The sequence below is a fragment of the Semicossyphus pulcher genome, unplaced genomic scaffold, assembly GCF_022749685.1.
Source record: "Semicossyphus pulcher isolate SPU_LCO1_2020_fin unplaced genomic scaffold, fSemPul1.0.p SCAF_12, whole genome shotgun sequence".
In the NCBI taxonomy this organism is placed as follows: Eukaryota; Metazoa; Chordata; class Actinopteri; order Labriformes; family Labridae; genus Semicossyphus; species Semicossyphus pulcher.
The window spans coordinates 7,808,421-7,827,191 of NW_027211626.1; the positions used below are offsets into that span (position 1 = coordinate 7,808,421).

Consider the following 18,771-nt stretch of genomic DNA (forward strand, 5'->3'; position numbering starts at 1 on the left):
GGCTATGGATCAAGAGGCCAGATCCGTGATCAAACGCTGCTGGGACACAGGCCGGGGTCTGATCAACCCCGGTCGGGTCGCCTGGGCGAGGGTGTCTGATGTTGAAAGACCCGAAACACCCAGTGACCCCAGGTCACATCACTGAGGATGTGTCCCAGCGCATCCGCAAGATGTATCTTTCACCAGAAACCCTACATACTTATATTATGTAAACGTATTAGTAAAACAAAAGGAGTAAGAAATAAGGGATAGTAAATAAGGGGATAAGGGATGTCACATAGTATATCACCATAGATAACACTGTGTTTTCAACTATCAGTCATGGGTTTATTTAAAGCTCCAATGAAGAACTTTTGGTTTGTGTCAAATTTGGCACCCCCCTGTGGACAAAGCCATACCTCTTATCTCTTTCCTGATTTTGTCCTGTATGTGCTTAAGTGCTGGTTTTAAACAAAAAATCCTGCTTTCTTTTACAGTAATATGTATCACTCACTTTAAATCTCTGCCCAGGAAACTTTAATCAAAGGCATCGTGCAGATAATCGCTTCGTCTGACACCTACCCCCCGCCAGCAGTTTCAGGAATTAAAAATAACTATATAGAAATAATTAATCTTGTGGCTGATGGTCTGGTTTGCTTTTGTACTTCATACAGAGTCATCAGAATTCATTTCTGTCTGTTTCATAACTAGTGAAAAACTCCTCACAGGAGCTTTAATGAAAATCCTGGTTTTTTTTGTTCTACATACAATTACTAATCCTCAGTACTTAATCACACTGTGATTTCGGCAATCAGACACGGGTTTATTTAATTGACAGAGTGTATAAAACCTTTTCAAACAGAACATATCAACATTTCCCCTCGCTAAAATGTACATTTCTAACTGTAGGCCCATGTGCTTCATCCCGTCTTTCAGCAAAGTTAATGAGTCTGGTGAGTCCAATTCAACAAACTCAGTCTGTACATACCTGCTTCAACTCCAAACACTGCCACACCTGGATTAGTCACGAGGAGGATGTGCTGTTGGAACATTTTGGAGTTTGTCAGTTTTGAAGGTTTGAGATACTAGGCTTAAAGTGTGTTATTTCTATTAGGAGCACTACCTGCTTTGATGTCGCCCACCTTGAACTGGACTGAGGCGGCTTCCGTAGGAGTGTGAGTGGTTGGAGTGTGACGCAGAAGCGCTGAACGGGCAGAACATTTCTAGTGTCAAGATGGCGACATCGGAGCCGGTAAGAGAGACAAGAGATTGCTAAAAAATTCGACCAATTTTCTTTGGAAAACTCGCTACATTTTTACTATATCTTGTGACTTTAATGTGTAATCTTTATTCCTTGAAGCGGCACCTCCTGTTTTTAAGAAATTACTATATTTCCGTTAACAGATGTGTCAGTTCGCGTGGATCCCAGTTAGCGTTAGCATGCACAGCAATGTGATGGATGAGGCTGAGCCTGACTTTGTTGGCAGGGAGGGACTCACTGACTGGACGTCGTTCATTCAAACTCCAACCAATGATTTGTTTTAATCGACTTTGATATGAGGCACAAAATCATAAGCTGATCAACTACCAATACCCTAAAATCTTTATACTATGATTATATTTATTACATTTCTGATTATCTGGACACGTGTGGGTCTAGCTTGTAGCTAGCTTAGCATGTCTGCTAAAAGTAATGCTAGCGATGTTAACCTCAATCAAACGACAGCTTATTTGTAAATTATTTATTTATATTCGTTCCCAACCTTACCCCAATTTTTCTTTGTGAGTTGTTACGTATAATGATCAGAAATATTGACGCAATAGAGCTTGAAAAGACAAATATCTGAGTTAACAGCCTGCTTTTAAAAATATTCTTTAGTTTCATTTGCATCTGAATGTGTATGAATGAACATTTGGGCTTTCAGACTGTATTAGCATGTATTAGTCTATGATAGCAAATTGTCCCTTAGGAAAAACCCCTAACTGTAATGTGGAAATGATGCCCATCAGGGAGATACTTTTGATAAATGTTTATTTCATTAATCTGGACAAGTTATAAGAAAAGAGTCACTAACTTGTAATAATGACTATAAGACCAGGGGAAGGCCTAATTAAAGTAACAATATCGAAGATTTTCATTTAAATAAATGTCTGATAAGTCACTATCCATCACCACAATGGTGATTGAGCCTTTGCCCCACCAATGAAAGCCTTTGCATTTGCAGTATTACAGACTGGGTGTCTGGTGCGACTTTCACAAAAAAAATCACAAGCGGCGCCCAGTTAGGGACGCGTTTTCCGTCAGCCAGCAGTGGTTGGTCTGCTACCCCAGAGAGGGTAGGCAGAGCTAAGCGGCTGCTTTTCCAGTCTCTTAAAGTGTTGTGAGTAAACTGTAATCTACTATGGCTGAACAATCGAAAATTCAACGCTCAGATGTAGGCAAACAGTCTAAAAAGGAAAGCGACCGTCATCGAGTAAAATCAGGAGTTACAACTGGAGCCAACCGTGGACGACACACATGTGACACTGTCTGGATATCTGAATCCAATTTATCAACAAAGGTGCCGCCAAGATTATAAGTTTCAGCTTAATTTGACATTTAACCACAGTGCAAAATCTAGCCTCATTTCAAAAGGTTGATAAAATATAAATGCATCTCCCACCTCATAGCTTTGAATAAAATCGTAACTGTCTTTTTATGATGCCCTTTAATGGACATACAGGGTTTAGACTGATGTTGATATATTGAGTCAATGTACCTTGTATTTAAAGAAGGTTTCTGATGTGGTTGTGTGTTTGTCTCTCCCCAGAAAGCACCTGAAACTGAAGATCAACCGACTGAGAGCCCAGTGGTTGCGAATCCTGAGCAGTATATCAAGCACCCCTTGCAAAATAGGTGAGAGTTAAACAGCTGCTGTGTTTAAATAAAACAGCTGCTGTATTTGACAGGAAATCTCAACCAAAGGGCGCCTGTGTTCACAGAGACTGCAGGCTTCTGATACAAGATACAAAAATTGCAGCATTCAATTTTCCACGTAAACAGCAATTTGTGACCTTTCTAAACTTTCACGGTTGGTGGAGATTATCTGGAATTTTGCAACAAATACTGTAATCCTTCTATACCCTTTTTGCATGCTCCACTGCTGTACTTTTTTGCAATAGTTCACATAAGATAAACAGTAAAATATATATTAGTCGCAGCATGACAGAAATTTGGGACTGAGGCCAATTTCTATACAAACAAATGATGTAACATAACATGGAGGACTTTTTAGGCTCATCAGGTTACACTTTGTAGCAAGTCAAAGGTAATTAAACTCAATAGGTGTGTGTGTACATTCTCCTGAATTTAGATATCTTAATTTTATAAGACCAGTACAAGTCTAAACTAGAAAGAATTGCATAAAAATGCAGATTAATTTTAGTCCAATGTTGCATTAAAAAACACGAGAGAAGAGTACATTGCAGTCCATGTCAACATATTTATTTCGCATTATCCCTATTTTGCATTGTAGGACTTTTCTTAGTGAGGAAGGGTCCTCATCTTAGCTCTTGCTCTTTGCCTCACACCAAAAGGCCATTTTGATATTCTTAAATGTTAGACAGTGACATGGGATTTTAACGTGAGTGCTTCGACCTTCTCCTCACAGAGTTTAGGTAAGGGCACTCCTTGTTTTTATACTCCCTGAGTAGAGCACATGGTTAAATAGCTTCCCCATAGTGATTCTGGGGATGTGTGTTGGGTGGAAAATGCCCCCTGAACCCGGGTTGTGTATTAATGGTAGGGATGCACCGATACCACTTTTTCAGACCAAGTACGAGTACTTACATTTGGGTACTTGCCAATACAGAGTACCGATATGAGTACTTAATAATACCAATACAGTTCTCATAATGACTTTAAAAGCATGTTTAATTTTCATCAAATGTTCCTCACTTTCTGACTGTAACAGAGTAAATAGACATAATGATGAAACTGCAACTGTTGCTGACATTTTAACTCTCTACTTTACTTCTCCGCCGACCTGCTTAACTACGCCAAGCCGTAAAGTGGTATTCGGGTGCAGTACTCGTCGTAGTTTTACTCTCTCTAATACCACCCAATACTGGTCTCGGTGCATACCTAATTAACAGGTTTTAAAACAATTACTTTTTGTAAAAGAGTTTTTTAATATCTGGTGGATATGCGCAGATGTTTTATATGTGCCATAGTAAACTAAAGAATCACAAAAACCCTCATCATGAGTGATTAACCGGTCTCAGTTTAAACCAGAAGCCCAGTATGAAAGATTCTGCTTCCTGCTCTGCATGTTGGTGTTGCAATTGTTGTGCACTATTGTTCTTTTGGAAATGTTATCACATTTGTGTGCTGGTGAGGACCTATTCAGGAGCATTGTACAGTTGGTTTAGTAAATGCTGAGTAGTTCACTTGGTAAGTCACTTCTAGACCATTCTGCTTGTTCAGCCCAGCCTCAGAGATCAAGGTTGTCCGTGTCTGCTGCTCTATACGCGCCAATGTTGTGCTGTCATTCTGGTATAAGGTATCTGATATTATAACATACTGCGGCTTGGGTGTTGCATTGCAATGCTTCCACTGTAACACCTAATGAAGGATGTCTACATAAGAGAGCCATCGTTGTCGCCTCTGTCTTGCCTCATAACAGTTTTCTCTGTAAGGAAGTCTGTATGTTGTGAAGTATTTACAAATATATACTTAATAACCAGTTTATTAAATACACCTAGCTAAAGCTATTAGCTTCTACCTGTTTCTCCCTGCGTGTAGTCATAACACTTCTCTGGGTAATGCATTACAATTAATTGTATTAAATAAAAATATAGGGTTAAATCAGAAGTCTGAACAAAAGGAGTGACATGTCACTTTGTTAATATGTGATAACTTGCAGAGACCTGTCTGCTTAAATTAAGGTCAGGAGTTTGGCTATTATCCCTCTGTGTTCTGTGAAGGTGGATTTGAACAGTACAGCCTGCACATCTCTATTACCAGGCTGTAACATAAGTAGCCGTGATGATGAGTTTCAAGTCATGTAAAGTCATGTAACATGATTTTCATGTGGTTTTGAAATTAAGAGAAACCAACAGCTGCAGGAAGTTAAAAGAAACGCGTTCAGTTTCTTTAAACCTGAAGTATGCTGCAGAAAATGCTCAGTCGGGTACATGGTTGAAAATGATGAACGCCATTTTTCTATATAGTGCTGTGTTCCTGAGATTTAATTTTCAGACATGGTTGTTCATTTGTTAAGAGACACAAATGGAGGAAAAATACTGTAAATTAAATATCAAATGAAAATGCCAAGATCCCCTGGTGTTTGACAGAATGATCTACAGTTGGCCAAATTGCTATAGCCTGGCTGATACTGAATTTTAAGGCCAATACTTATGTTACTTATTTTGGGACATTCAAAAATCTAATAATTTTCTAAATTCCTACGGTTTTGTTTTTTTTGTATAACTGATTATTATTTTTATTATCAGTTAATCTAGCAATTATATTCACCATAAATCGACCAATTCCACAGTTGATGAGATGTCAAGTGTCATAAATGCTCATTTAAATTTCACTCAGCACAGGGGTACTACTTCAAATTTATTCTTTTGTCCAACCAACAGTCTAAAACATAAAGAGTCTTTAATTACTGTAATTAATGACCAAAAAAGCAGAAAATCCTCACATTTAAGAAGCCGAACCTGCATCCGTCTGACATTTTTACTTAGTTGGCAATTCATTTTCTTTCAATTCACTATTCAATTAATCTTCTAACTCTTGCTGCTCTATAGAAGAGACGATGTGACACTGTCTCTTAATTAGCTATATTTTCTGTCTGCCACCGCTGTCTTATAAAAGTGAGAAAAAAAAGAATCTTTAAAATCAAACTTAGCCTCATTTATTTTTTAGATAAGACACTTGGGCTGGGCAATATGACAATATACACTCGCCGGCCGCTTCATTAGGTACACCTGCAGTTCAATACAACAGCACTGCCAGGGATTCTGCTTTTATGAAGTTTAGTTTTTGTTGTGTGTAAATTCAATGATGTTTATTACTGAGGTCATAGTTAAAGGTGGTGTTGTACTGAACTCAATTATACTGAGACGTGTCTCTAAGTCTTTGTCCTCCCTGTTTACAAACATGAGGGGGCCAGAGTATTAGGAACACCTCTGAATATAATTCAGCTCAGTACAGCCCCTCCACCAAATAGGACCGTGACACTGAAATATCATTGAATAAACACCTCTGTGACAGCTTAGAAAAGTCTGTACATTACTGGCAGCATAAAAGCAAACCTCATGGCTGAGCTGGTGTATTGGATTACATTAGATTTTTCAGGTGTACCTAATTAAGTGGCCGATTAATGTATATCGTTAAAACAATATGAAAATGTCTATCGTACGTGTCTCTATCGTGATGTCACAAAACCAGCAGCTGAAGTGCTTTACGACAGCATTTACGTCATTTTGAGATGCTTTACGTTCTAATCCTTGCACGTGGGAGTGAACCAGGAGCATACTATAGAGGGAGGCGCTGTTTATTAACATGGACATTAATGTGCAGAAAAGGACTCAGGCTCAGCACAAGTGGAAACGGAAACTCAGTACTTTTTATTTGTCTAGTATTTAATTCACACGGGAGTATCAAAAAATAAGTGTTACCATGTGGTTATTTTATATAGAATAATTATTTGTTAAATCACCTGAAAACTTGCTATATCGTGATGTATATCGTTATCGAGATATGAAATATCCTATATTGTGATAAAGGATTTTGGCCATATGGCCCAGCCCTATAAGACACAGACTTAAAGCATTCCTCATTCACTGTTCCGCCTTTGTTTTCAGGCAGACAGAGGCTGCTTTGAGCGTCTCTGTTGATCCTTGTTTAGTCTCCCCATTTGGCCTTTATTTCGAAACAGGAGCCCACAATCAGCCAAAATAGCTACACCTATGTTTTGCAATGCAATCCACCACCCACGCCTGAGGAAACGGGATAACTGGATTAGGACATAAAGACTTCTTGAAGAGTTGCAAATTCAATTAGACCGACAGAATTCATGGCCTATGAGGATCAGGGCCTTCGATAAAGCCAACACTTTACTTGACCAACTGTCTGCTACATTTGTTTACATGCCACCATAATGCATGTAAACAAGCTGTGTCCTCAGCTGGGTTCAACACCAAAGGAGTCACGCCTGTCTCGCCTCTGCGACGCTGTTGTGTAATAATGTGCGTCTGTGGACTTGCTACACGGCTCTACTACAGCTTCACCCTCTGGTTCTGCTTTGTTCAGTTTAGTAACGTGTGTTTATGGCTCATGGGTGGGGTTGATCGTTACTGTTGTGTTAGTGAAGGGGGGCACAGGGTTCAGCTGGTGTCCTCTCACTGCACCCTGCTGGCCCCTCCCCTCCTGGGAGTAGATGAAAGAATCACAGCAGCCGTCATAAACAAAGGCTGCGTTTGTGGTGCTCATGATGGCCGGCTTGCTCTGTTCTTTTGCATTGATATGCATGCTTTTGTAGCTAGCTGTTGTGAAATAGGGTGTATATCTGTGTTATTAGGACTCTGGCTTAGGGTTGGGGGAGACTGGCTTAAAATAAGATCTCCATTTAGAATTTAAAAGTGTTTTTCCTCAAGCCATAGGAAGACAAAAGAAATATTATGCTCGTATCAGCTTTCATTGCGTTTGTGAGTGGTAAAAACAGAATCTCTCTTCATGTAGACTGCGTATGTTCAAGTGAGAAACCTAGACCATTAAGGTAACATACTAGCAAGCAGGTGCTTCCTGTGTGTACTATGAAATACTACCACTGCTAGCACCACTGGCTTCTAGCACAAGATCTCAGGTGACGTGAAACGCCGCCGCATCTGTATGTCTTCTTAAATGGGATACACTGTGAAGCTAATGCTGCTTCTGTTGCCTGCTTTGTAGGAGGTGCTTCAGAGCTGCTGCTGTCCTGTGCAACTGGCAGTGCCACACAATTCTCCGCTCTCCTGCTTTGCTTCTGTTTGAGATGCTGTAAATAATTAGTCCTGCTGCTTATAGTTGCTGTCGCCACAGACTTAGGACAGACCATACAGCAGACAGTGCTTCGCTCAAAGTCGGATGCTGTAAATGCAAACCGTTTCATACAGCTCAAGACAATAGGGCAATATAGTAGCCATGTGAAGCGGTGGAGAGACTGTGCTGATACCCAAATAAAAGTCTCTAAGCCATAAATTCCAATTAATGGATCAAACCAATGTATTGCTTACAGCTCTATCGTGGCTTAAGTTATGATGGTTTGGGGTGCTGGTTTAGCTCAGTGGGTAGAGCAGGCGCCCAGTATACAGAGGCTACAGTGCTCAAGGCAAGTTCATTTATTGAGCACCATTCATACATAAAGCAAGTCAAGGTGCTTTACACAGTTAGAAACAGAGCATTAAGAACATTAAAAGAAAAGTGACACAAAGCCAAAAAAACAAACCAAAAAAAAAAGATATAAAAAACAAAATATATTAAGCTATGTTCAGGTCCTGTCAGAACACTACAACAGTATATGCTTAGTTCCCTAAGGACGCCTTTTTAAGTTTTAACTCGTCAGTTAATCTTATTAGTTTCTCCTGTGAGGTGTTGTTACTATCAGACAATTTTCAAAAGCAAAAAATAGTTATAAAATAGCAGCGGCTGCAGGTTCGACCTCAGCCCTTTGCTGCGTGTCATCCCCCTCTCACTTCTCCCAATATTTCCTGCCTATCCTCAGCCGTCAGGTCAATCACAATTATGATTATTATGTTTTCATAATAATGCCTTCTTGCTACTTGTCTATGTGCTGTTGCAACAACCAAATGTCCCCTCTGGGGATCAATAAAGCATCATCCATCCACTCACTCATTCTGCTGAGACTTATCGGAAATATTCCTGTGTGGTTGAAAAGAACGACAGCTTCTGTGAAATGATGAAATGTTTGTGATGTCCCCGCTTCATTCTCCACGGTCTCATGAGTACTCAGAGTGTTTTATTCCTGTCTCCTTCTCTCTCAGATGGGCCCTGTGGTATTTCAAAAACGACAAGAGCAAAAGCTGGACAGAGAACCTGCGTCTCATTTCCAAGTTTGACACAGTGGAAGACTTTTGGGCGTAAGTTTCCTCCACTTCCTCCTGTATTATCATCATGATTTTGTCTCTATAGTTTTACAAACTGAATGTTTTAGTAGAATGTAATTTTCAGAAATAGTTTTGTCTTTCACTTAGCGATGCATTTAGAGGAGAGAATAGATTACCTGAACACAGCTCTATTGCAGATTTAGATAAACACCATCACTATTATTGAACAGAATTTCTAACACTGCAGGAGAGGGACAGACAGAGAAATCGTGGTGTAAAGCTACATTAAAGTAACATGATTGTAGCTTTTAGGGATAAACATTTCAAGCAAAAGTACTATTCGTTATTGACTATCAAACTATTCGACTATTACTCACCCCGTTTTTAAAGCTGCCGTATACGGATGCACAGTGACATATGAGGTCCGGGGATATAATAAAGTGCATCCATTTTTTTGACGCCTTAAAATGAACGTGTTATTTTGACAGCCCTAGTTATAATAAACTGTGCATTTTTGCACATGTCCTCATTGTTTTCGAAAGAGTTTCTCACATGGCTCTCTGGCAGCTGCTGAAGCCTCTGCATTTTTCTCAGGTTCCGCAGCACTCAGGCTTTCTTCTTCTCGTGTTTTTTAATGGCGGTTAGCAAACAGCTTTCAGATGCGCTATAGCTACCGTCTGGTGGGAGTATGGCATTACAACCAGGCGCTGGTAAAAACAATGGAAAACGTGTTTATAAAGAGATAATATTCGCATGAACTCTTCTAGTTTTTATAAATTACTGACTATTCGAATATTCGAAATTCATGACCCATCACTAGTAGCTTTAGCTTGCAATAACGTTGTTTATACTTCTGATGTCTTTAGCTCACTCACTGAATGTGCATCTGTACTGAAAGAGTCATCTTCTATATATGAAAAAGAATTGTTGAAGTCTAAAAGCTTTGAAGAAGAAAATGTTCTGCTTATAACGAAGAAAAGTCCCCCCTTTTTACATGTGACATTTAACGCCACACAGCAGCACTTAGAGTTATTTGCTTGTGTTAAAGAGGTTTGATATGTAGCACTTAATCAGCGTCAAAGTAATGTTGAATTGTTTGATGGTAAATGAAGCTGGTATTGTCTTTGTCAACACTATTCTGTGTTTGTTACAGATTATACAACCACATACAGCAACCTAGCAAACTTGGCTTTGGCTGCGATTATTGTTTATTTAAGGTAAGGTTTTAAGAGTTTGTTGCACGTAAAAATCGACTCATTTTAGCAGCAAAGTTAAAATTTGTTGAACATCTTTTTCTCTGTGTGTATTTAAGGATGGGATCAAGCCGATGTGGGAGGACGACAGGAACAAGCTGGGGGGTCGATGGCTGATGACTCTCAATAAACAACAGAGACATAATGACCTTGACCGCTACTGGATGGAGACGGTACGACGACTGTTTTTCATGGAGCAGCTGGGCAAAGCAGAGATAAACAATAATATCGAGTTTGGGATGCATGATAAAAAGGGAACACTATGATTCATGTAATGTGACGTTTTGTGTGTTTTGCAGCTCTTGTGTTTAGTCGGTGAGTCGTTTGACGAGGCGAGTGAAGATGTGTGTGGAGCCGTGGTCAACGTCAGACCTAAAGGTGACAAAATATCCATCTGGACGAGCAACTGCCAAAACAGGGACGCCATCATGACGATAGGGTGAGCTGTCAATAAGAACAGACGCACGTGATGAAAAGATCACATGGTTTGCTTACTGTGACCGACCACTAGATGGCGACGCTAAGTTATCATTATTCTCTTTCCACAGTCAACTTTATAAAGAGCGTCTGAGCATCCCCACCAAAGCCATTATCGGCTACCAGTCACATGACGACACATCCAGCAAGAGCGGATCCACCACCAAGAACATGTACTCAGTTTGAACCCACCACCACCACCACCACTCCCCATTTCAACTTGCTGTAGATTTAAACAATTACCAAACTGCATCATCACAATAATAATTTCAGAGTTGTCGACTACTATAGAGTCTTTTCCTTTTATTAAAGAGAGAATTGTTCATAGTGTGTACAGTCAGAGCTTCCCCCGACAGGAGAAATTAGCGGGGTGATAGTCAAAAATAAGGTTGTCTTACAGAAGAGTTTGAGAACACAAATGATTTGCTTTTAGAGTTGAAGAGTTCTGTGATTAATGCCGGAGACCTCCCTTAACTTAGCTAAGAACAAGCTTTTTTTCACTACTTAATGGCTTGGAGTTACAAAAACACACGTTTCTTAACTTGACCGCTTTGTGTTTTTCTCATGTTGAGTTCTCACTCCTTACAAACAGTGTTCTCACCTCACAGGAAAAGACGGTACGCAACTTGATCCTCTCACTGAACAAATTTTAAGGGCAATTTTAACTTGGTTTTTCCCGGAAGTGTTACGCATGATGCATACAGTATCTTAAAGGTGTGTAAAAGCCGCGGTCACACTCCAACGTGTAGATTTAAGGCCACTTGTTGTTTCAGCCACGCTGGAATTGTGGAATATTGCTTGTAGTACTTTTTGAACTTTTTTTCTTCCCCTTACATTTATTTATAATGTATGCATTGCAGTTACTTAGTTGAAAGAAAACCATGACACTTGTGTTTTTTCAATTTGATTTTTTTTCTTATTTTGTTTAAGGTTAAAAATGTGGACTACTGCATATAGGTTACATTTTTTACAGTGTACTATACAGTAAAGATTCTGACAGAATTAGGTGTGCTTTTCACTGTTTTCTTCCTAACAAAAACTGTAGATAATGTCACACTCCTCTCTTGGTTGATGCAAAGGAAAGATGATATTCATTGTGAAATGAGTTTGCTCATAATGTATCTTTATTATCTGTAATTCCAGGATGTATATTACCTTCTTTCGAGTAAAGGTTAAGTGCTTTGCATTAAAACCAGAGCAATGATGTCTCGTTTTGTGAAGATGTTCGGTTTCACGGTAGGAAAGTGTAGCAATGAATCATGGAAAACTGAGGGGCAACAGAAACAAGTTGCAAACACTATTGGAATATACTACGAAAGCCCTAAGCGGACATGCATCCATTCATTTTATGTACTCCGTTATAATGAGTAATTACCGCTTGGTTTCTCGTGATCTCGACTTATTTATCTCATTATTAGAACAAAGCTGCACCACGTCAACATCAGGTGATCATAACTCGTATCTTCAGAGTTGCAAAAGCACAAAACAAACATAGAAACAGGCTTAACTTACCTCATTAGTGTGGGCAATGGCAGCATTGCATGTCGTGGTCTGTGCAGCCTGAAAACAACCTGAAATTCACTTGTTAGAGCAGGAAAACAGAGTTAATACATTTGGATTCATGTCGGCTAAGGGTTTCCATAATATACCAAATGCTTATTTAGCTGAAAGCTCAGGTGGTATTTCTCTGTAGGATCATCACTCCAAAAAAACAAAAAACTTTCACATTATGTGGTACACTCATAATCTAATGACTGCGTTAATAACAGCTGTTTTAAAGCCCCTGAAAACATAAAGATAGTATACATGCTCTATATGTTTCTCCATGACATTAAATATTTATAACCTAATAAGAAATAGCAACAGTTTGGAACAAGCACCTCCTAAGAGATAAACACTCTCAAAATGAGCTGGTCTAATAGAGAGCCCAAGTCTTTGCATCATGTAGCTAACCTCAGTTGTTGCGCTAACTTTTGTAACTCCTCTTTCATCACTGTTCAGAAGAGTTTCAGTTATATATTAGAAGAGAAATCTGATTTTACCACTTCAATTGGTAGAAAAAAATGATTTCATTTTAACAAGGTAAACAATTACTTTGTGAGCAGTTAAAAAACTACAACTCCCATTTAGAAACTACAACAGTGGGGACACTTCCATAAACACGACTTGGTTTTGTCCATATCCATAAACCTCATGCCTGACATTATTTAAACCTTATAAAAGTATCCTCTGCTGTATAACAACGCTTAAAACATTCAGTGCTCTCTCATGCTGTTAACTGAAGGTAGAGGTATGTGGCATCACCTCTTTTCCAGTAAGCCACGCCCCCTTCAAACCACAAAAATCTGCTACTTGAAATATCTAAGGTTGTTCTCCCTTTGGCCCAAAGAACTGTATTAATGTAGTGACATAAAATGATTTCGTTGGGACAATACACTACAAAATCATCACTCCAGTTTGTCTTACACACGTAAATACCTGTAAACAGTCCACACCTCAAAACGCTTTATTGGAAAGAAACCGACAACACCCTCTCTTCTCTGCCTGACTGAGCTAACTCTTCTGGATCTGTCACTTTTTTTTTTTTTCAGGCATCTACGTCCTTGTACTCAGTACATACTGTGAAAGTCAAAACTGTCTGAATGTCACTCACTATGAGTCATCCAGTCTAACAGGATCTGCTTACGTCACAGGGGCTTAAAATGTCTCAATGGGTGTATTGCAACATCCTCCACCCTGCTGCTGGAGCCTCAAACTCAAATATGTCTATCAGCAGAACAACCAGACTTTTAAGGGTGACTTTATTAAAGTTAAGTTATTTACAAGTGCTGGATCCGTTAAAGAACCTCATCGATACGCTTACACGTGACATTTACATCATTTGTGCTCCTTATTAGCTTCCATAATGACAAATTTGATTATGTTAATATGTCATAACCATCAATCATTGCACAAAAAAACAAATAAGGACTATAAGACACCTCAGGTTCATTGTTCTGTTGGCAGAGCAGCAATGTGCCTTCAGCAAAAAAAATACAAATTCTGTGTTTTGTTCATTTGCTGTACAAGTTACTTTGTTGAAATAAATATTTTTAATAACAGAAATTCACTGTGAAGAAAACCTACAATTTTAAACATCAGTAGAGGGTGGGATTTAAGGTGTCAAAATCCATAAACAGCTATAAATCCATCCATGTAGAGTATAGAAAACAATATTAGTCCTCCAGCCAGGGTCCAGCCACTGTCCCCACAGATGTCCTATTCAGTCCATCCTCTCCGCCCACATGCTGGACCCTGGCGGCCTGATATCACGACAAGGTCAGCATCAAAGGCTTTTCTTCCTCCCGTTTGGTCAGCAGGTTTGAAATCATGTAGGACGAGAAGAAGCAGAACTCCACGGCGTAGCTGAGCTCAAACAGCTCCAGGTTGAGGCTGAGCATCCACTCGAATAAAGCGGACAAGTGGATGTAGAAGTACTCGTCCTGGGTAAACAAGATGATATCTGGAGGGTTTTGAGTTAAGGATGTATGGAGAGATAGTGGCAGCATTTTTTATGTGCTACAGGTTTACACAGCACACAACCTTCTTGCTTATGTAGACTGCAAAACGGATCCTTAATAACCTTTTGACTTCTGCGACTTCAGAGTCGGGGACCTTGACCCTAAACTGCTCCACTACATGACTCCAGTTTTATCCCTGTGTAGCACCAGGAAGTAAGATTGTTAAATGACAGGAAATAACTGGTTAAAGATTGATGTAGTTAAATATGCCAATCATTTGTCTTACGTCTGAAATGTGGCCTGTCCCACTTTGTAAACAAAGCAGCAGACTGGATCCATACGGCACAAAGGGCCTGTAGTGCTTAAGAGCAGCTGGAGAGGGAAACTTAAGCGACACTGCTGACTGTCCTGTTTCCAGTCAAACCAGACAAATGTTCCATCCACCATCCAGCGACAACAACCGCATAATTGGTCATAACTTATGCACAAAATGTTGAGTTTTGAATACTTAAGCACCCAAATAGACCGAAAATTCAGCTTTAAGAAAACAAAAGGATACGGCACATTGTTACGATGGCTTGAACCACAGTAGAGATGATGCGTAACGGTTGAAGAACCTTCTCATAACCCGAAAGCGAACATTTCCCCGTCAGCCAGGTGAGCAGGACAGAGTAGAAGCAGATGCACGTGAAGCTGATGGCAGCTCCAAAGTAGTGCAGGATGGCCAGGTAACTGGGCTGTGGAGGACAGATGAATAGATGGTTGAAATCAAGGCTGAGTTTTTTAAACATTTATGGATGTTTGGATGCGAAAACTGAACATCTGAACCTCCTGTTGCTGGAATGACACCAGATAATTAGAAGGTAACAAATTGCAGTTTTAATTGGGGAGACTTTAATAAAGATTTTGATGAGGAATGTCCTCACGTACATTGTTGTCAGATAAAAATCAACAGTAACTTGTTCTCTTTTACTCCTGTCAACTGGTTTTATGGTCTGGTGACGTCTGTACATGGTAACAAAATATTGACATTTGGTTTATGATGCCGGAAACAGCTGCTTGACTGGTATGTACGTAAAAAGGGGGATATACTGCCGTGCTGATGTTGATATTGGTCCTTACACTTAATATCGGTCGAATAAAAACTAACTAAACTAACCCTTCATATGTAAAAATCAGTGAAAGAGTTGTACAAACTTTGGCAAGTACATGTGTGCTTAATAATTACAGGCGACATAAAACAAATAGTTACCTTACCTTTGTTTGCTGTTTCCGCACAGGTGCAAATCAAGGCAGTTTTATTGTTACACTATGAAGACGTTCATGGTTTAAATATAAGAGCTCCTTGACATTTTAGGTCAAATGCAGCAATCTAAAGCTACACATTTAACTTATTTGAACACATTCAGTGAGACTTATTGTACTTACATTGCAGTTTCCGGCTACAAATGCCCCCATGGATGCCACTACACCGAAGACCAGTGCAATCTTGCTCACCATGATATGACATGAATGTTTCTCCATAATGTGTGCGTGGTGGAGTATACAGAACAGCAGGACTGAAGAGAAGATCACAGTTGGTATTAAACATATCACTCTTGGGTGAATAATGTGTTCGGCCTTTAGCAGGTTAACTCACACATAAAGGCTCCAGCGTTGATTGTGGCTGTAAAAAGTGAATTTTCTGGTGCATGTGTTCCACTTGAGCTGCAATCAAATCCCACATTAAATCAATTGTTTTCAACAGTTTGATTATCATTAATCAAAAGGTAACTGAGCTGCATTCTCACCTTATAGTAGGGGCAAGACAACATTCAGTCTCATTCCCCTTACAGTAGTTATCGCCGCCCCTGAAAACAAATGAATGAGGTTGTGGATAATCTGCCAGATTCAAAAGCTGATGGTCAACTATAAACTATCCATGAGACACAACTCACCAGTCACTGAGAGAGCACACGTGATTGTTGGAGAGAGCGATGCCATATCTGGAAATATAAAACGAAAGACAAACTAAAGCAACACTATTTAATACTTAATATTAACGTTTTGGTTTGATATGAATTAATGTTGCTTTATAGTTTTGTATTACTGATGGTCGTAATACAGAATCTAAAACGCATTATCTTCCACCTTTTCAGAATAAAAGCGTTTTTTTAACGTCACATTCTTGTTCAGTCTCAGATGATTTGCTAGAGCATTAATATATATACCAATGCTGCTAACCGTTTTTTTCTAACATGGTTATTGTTAAATCTATTGTATGCTGCTACCTGTATTCTGGTAATGTTAACCGGAATGTGCAATTGAGGTCACTTGGCCAAGTGTTCTCCCCTTACTCATATCCTTACTCCGTATTTCTACATATTTAAAGTAAAGTTTTATTTAATGTTAAGTCTCTCTTTTTACACAGTGTTTATAGTTTTTCTAATCAAATGTAAAGTTTTTATATTATAATATTGTTGTATTCTATTTTTATTGTGTTATTTTAAACCTGACTACCTATTTTTTCCTTTTTCATGCACTAACATTCTCAGAAATGATAAGAAAAAAAAGCTAATTGAATCCTTAAATATATTTTTATCTCCATGAAGTCTATAGCAGTAATAAAATAACCATGTGTAGAAGAAAAGTGATTCCCTGCTAAGCTTAAATCATTTGATTATCATGTCTATTGATCAATAAACAAGCCCACATAGTATATTTCACATTGAAAAGACAGAATAAAAAAGTTATTATCAGCACTTTAATGTTTACTATAGCAATAGTTCGTTTTATAGGATGGTAAATATATCTTTTTTTTTTACTTTATAAAGTCCATAACAGCAGCAAAACAACCATAATAACAATGAGAATAATACTGTAATGGTGATTAATCAATAAACCAGCACACATTTATCTTACACTGAAAAGACAAAAGAAAAGAACACCTGACTGAATGACAGACAGACTAAGGAATGAGCTCCTCCAATTAGCCAAAAACCACAATGGATTACTAAATTGTCAACCTATTTACATCATGAAACATATGTGTCACTATAACATACTCATTTAAACACTCAAAGAAGAATGGAGAAACATGGGAAACTACTAATGACTAACAGAGCTGAATAATCAACAATGAATAGTAACTAGATTTACAGGTATGCATATTTCAGTTGATGGAGCAGGTTTTTGAACAATATATTCCCCTGACACACGCCTCGCCTCAGACAAAACTAGCCAGATCACATAGTTCAAGGCATTCTGTTGCATTTGCATAATATGTAAGTGAAGGTAACAGCTAAGTTTGCCTTGTGCTTTGAAATTCAAATGCTGCTCTGATATGACACTTTTACTCAGATTACATAGAGCTTAATATTAGAATTAAATACAGGTGAAAAGGACATCTGCCAGTGTATAAGGTATAATGTGATCTCATCACTTCCTGTTCAAGGCTGAGTGTTATCAGTAATACTACAGGAATCTCAATGTTCTGAGCAAAACCAATACATATTAACAGATCTTGATAATCATAAACTTGTTCTGCTGTGTTGTTGCTATCCTGTGTATCAAAAGTGGCATCTTCAAGAAACAAAATAAGCACTTCATGATCATGTCTAAATCTTTCAGACGTACATAACACCGATGGAAAGATGTCTTTATAAACTATTTAAGAATTTTAACCTGGTAAAACTGATGTACACTCTGTATTTGCATGGCAGCACACAGACAGAGGCAGAGTAAAGGTTGTAAAAACAAATGCTCTGATAGTTTCACCAGAGTGTACAAAGAGTGAATTTGTAGTAAACTTACACGCTCCATGTTCCGATGAAAGACACCAGGGAGAGGGTGATGGGGAAGATAATCCAGAGCACCATGTCTTGGCGGTTAGGAAAACAAGAAATTAAAACAGACTCCTTAAGTCCAGGTGTCTTCAAAACACTCTTCTTCACGGGTTCAGAGACTCCTTATAAAGTCAGCATCATGCCTACAATGCAAAGCAAATACTCCAACAGGAAATAAAGTTCTAACCCTGTGTGATAAAAGTGTATTTCAGGTTCTTCAAGCAGACAGCAGCGCTGTTGAAGTGAGTTATAGTCCTCAACCATCCAGAGAACAGCCCTGCTTTTATGCAAGAGTCGCTCTTCCTCGGCCACTCCTTCAAAGCACCACCTTGCCCTGTCAGAACAACTGTTGGGAAACATAGGGTTGGCCTTCTTGAAGCTGTAACATTGTTTGTTTTATACCAAACAGACCTCACCTTTATGTTCCAACTTAAACAACTGCACAGTTTGGTTAGACCATGGACTTGAAACATACAGTCTTAAAACATGTGTGTTTTTATGTCTGACTGAATTCAAGGCTCCTACTGATAAATATCAGGCTGGACAACAAAATAGTTTTGTATTACTGTAATGTAAGGAATGCTTTAAAAATGTCTGTCATCCACTTGGGGGTTGGTACCTTTATACCAATAAGTACAGTTT

The 18,771-nt window shown here is 38.9% G+C and overlaps 2 protein-coding genes across 2 annotated transcripts; one reads left to right on the forward strand and one right to left on the reverse strand.

Annotated features, from left to right (window-relative positions):
* Window positions 1–1,170: 1,170 nt before the first annotated feature.
* eif4e1c (eukaryotic translation initiation factor 4E family member 1c) lies at window positions 1,171–12,002 on the forward strand. The gene is made up of 7 exons (XM_069658437.1): window positions 1,171–1,231; window positions 2,790–2,875; window positions 9,013–9,108; window positions 10,229–10,292; window positions 10,388–10,501; window positions 10,628–10,767; window positions 10,877–12,002. Exons 1-7 carry the CDS (start codon window positions 1,214–1,216, stop codon window positions 10,989–10,991), a joined length of 633 nt encoding a protein of 210 aa, XP_069514538.1. The 5' UTR covers window positions 1,171–1,213; the 3' UTR covers window positions 10,992–12,002.
* Window positions 12,003–13,605: 1,603 nt separating this feature from the next.
* LOC138588668 (transmembrane protein 150A) lies at window positions 13,606–18,368 on the reverse strand. Its single transcript, XM_069658902.1, has 7 exons — window positions 18,098–18,368; window positions 16,243–16,290; window positions 16,096–16,155; window positions 15,945–16,012; window positions 15,734–15,864; window positions 14,865–15,042; window positions 13,606–14,307 (listed from the first exon to the last, which is right to left on the reverse strand). The coding sequence occupies exons 1-7, from the start codon at window positions 18,160–18,162 to the stop codon at window positions 14,114–14,116; spliced, it is 744 nt and encodes a 247-aa protein (XP_069515003.1). The 5' UTR covers window positions 18,163–18,368; the 3' UTR covers window positions 13,606–14,113.
* Window positions 18,369–18,771: the final 403 nt, after the last annotated feature.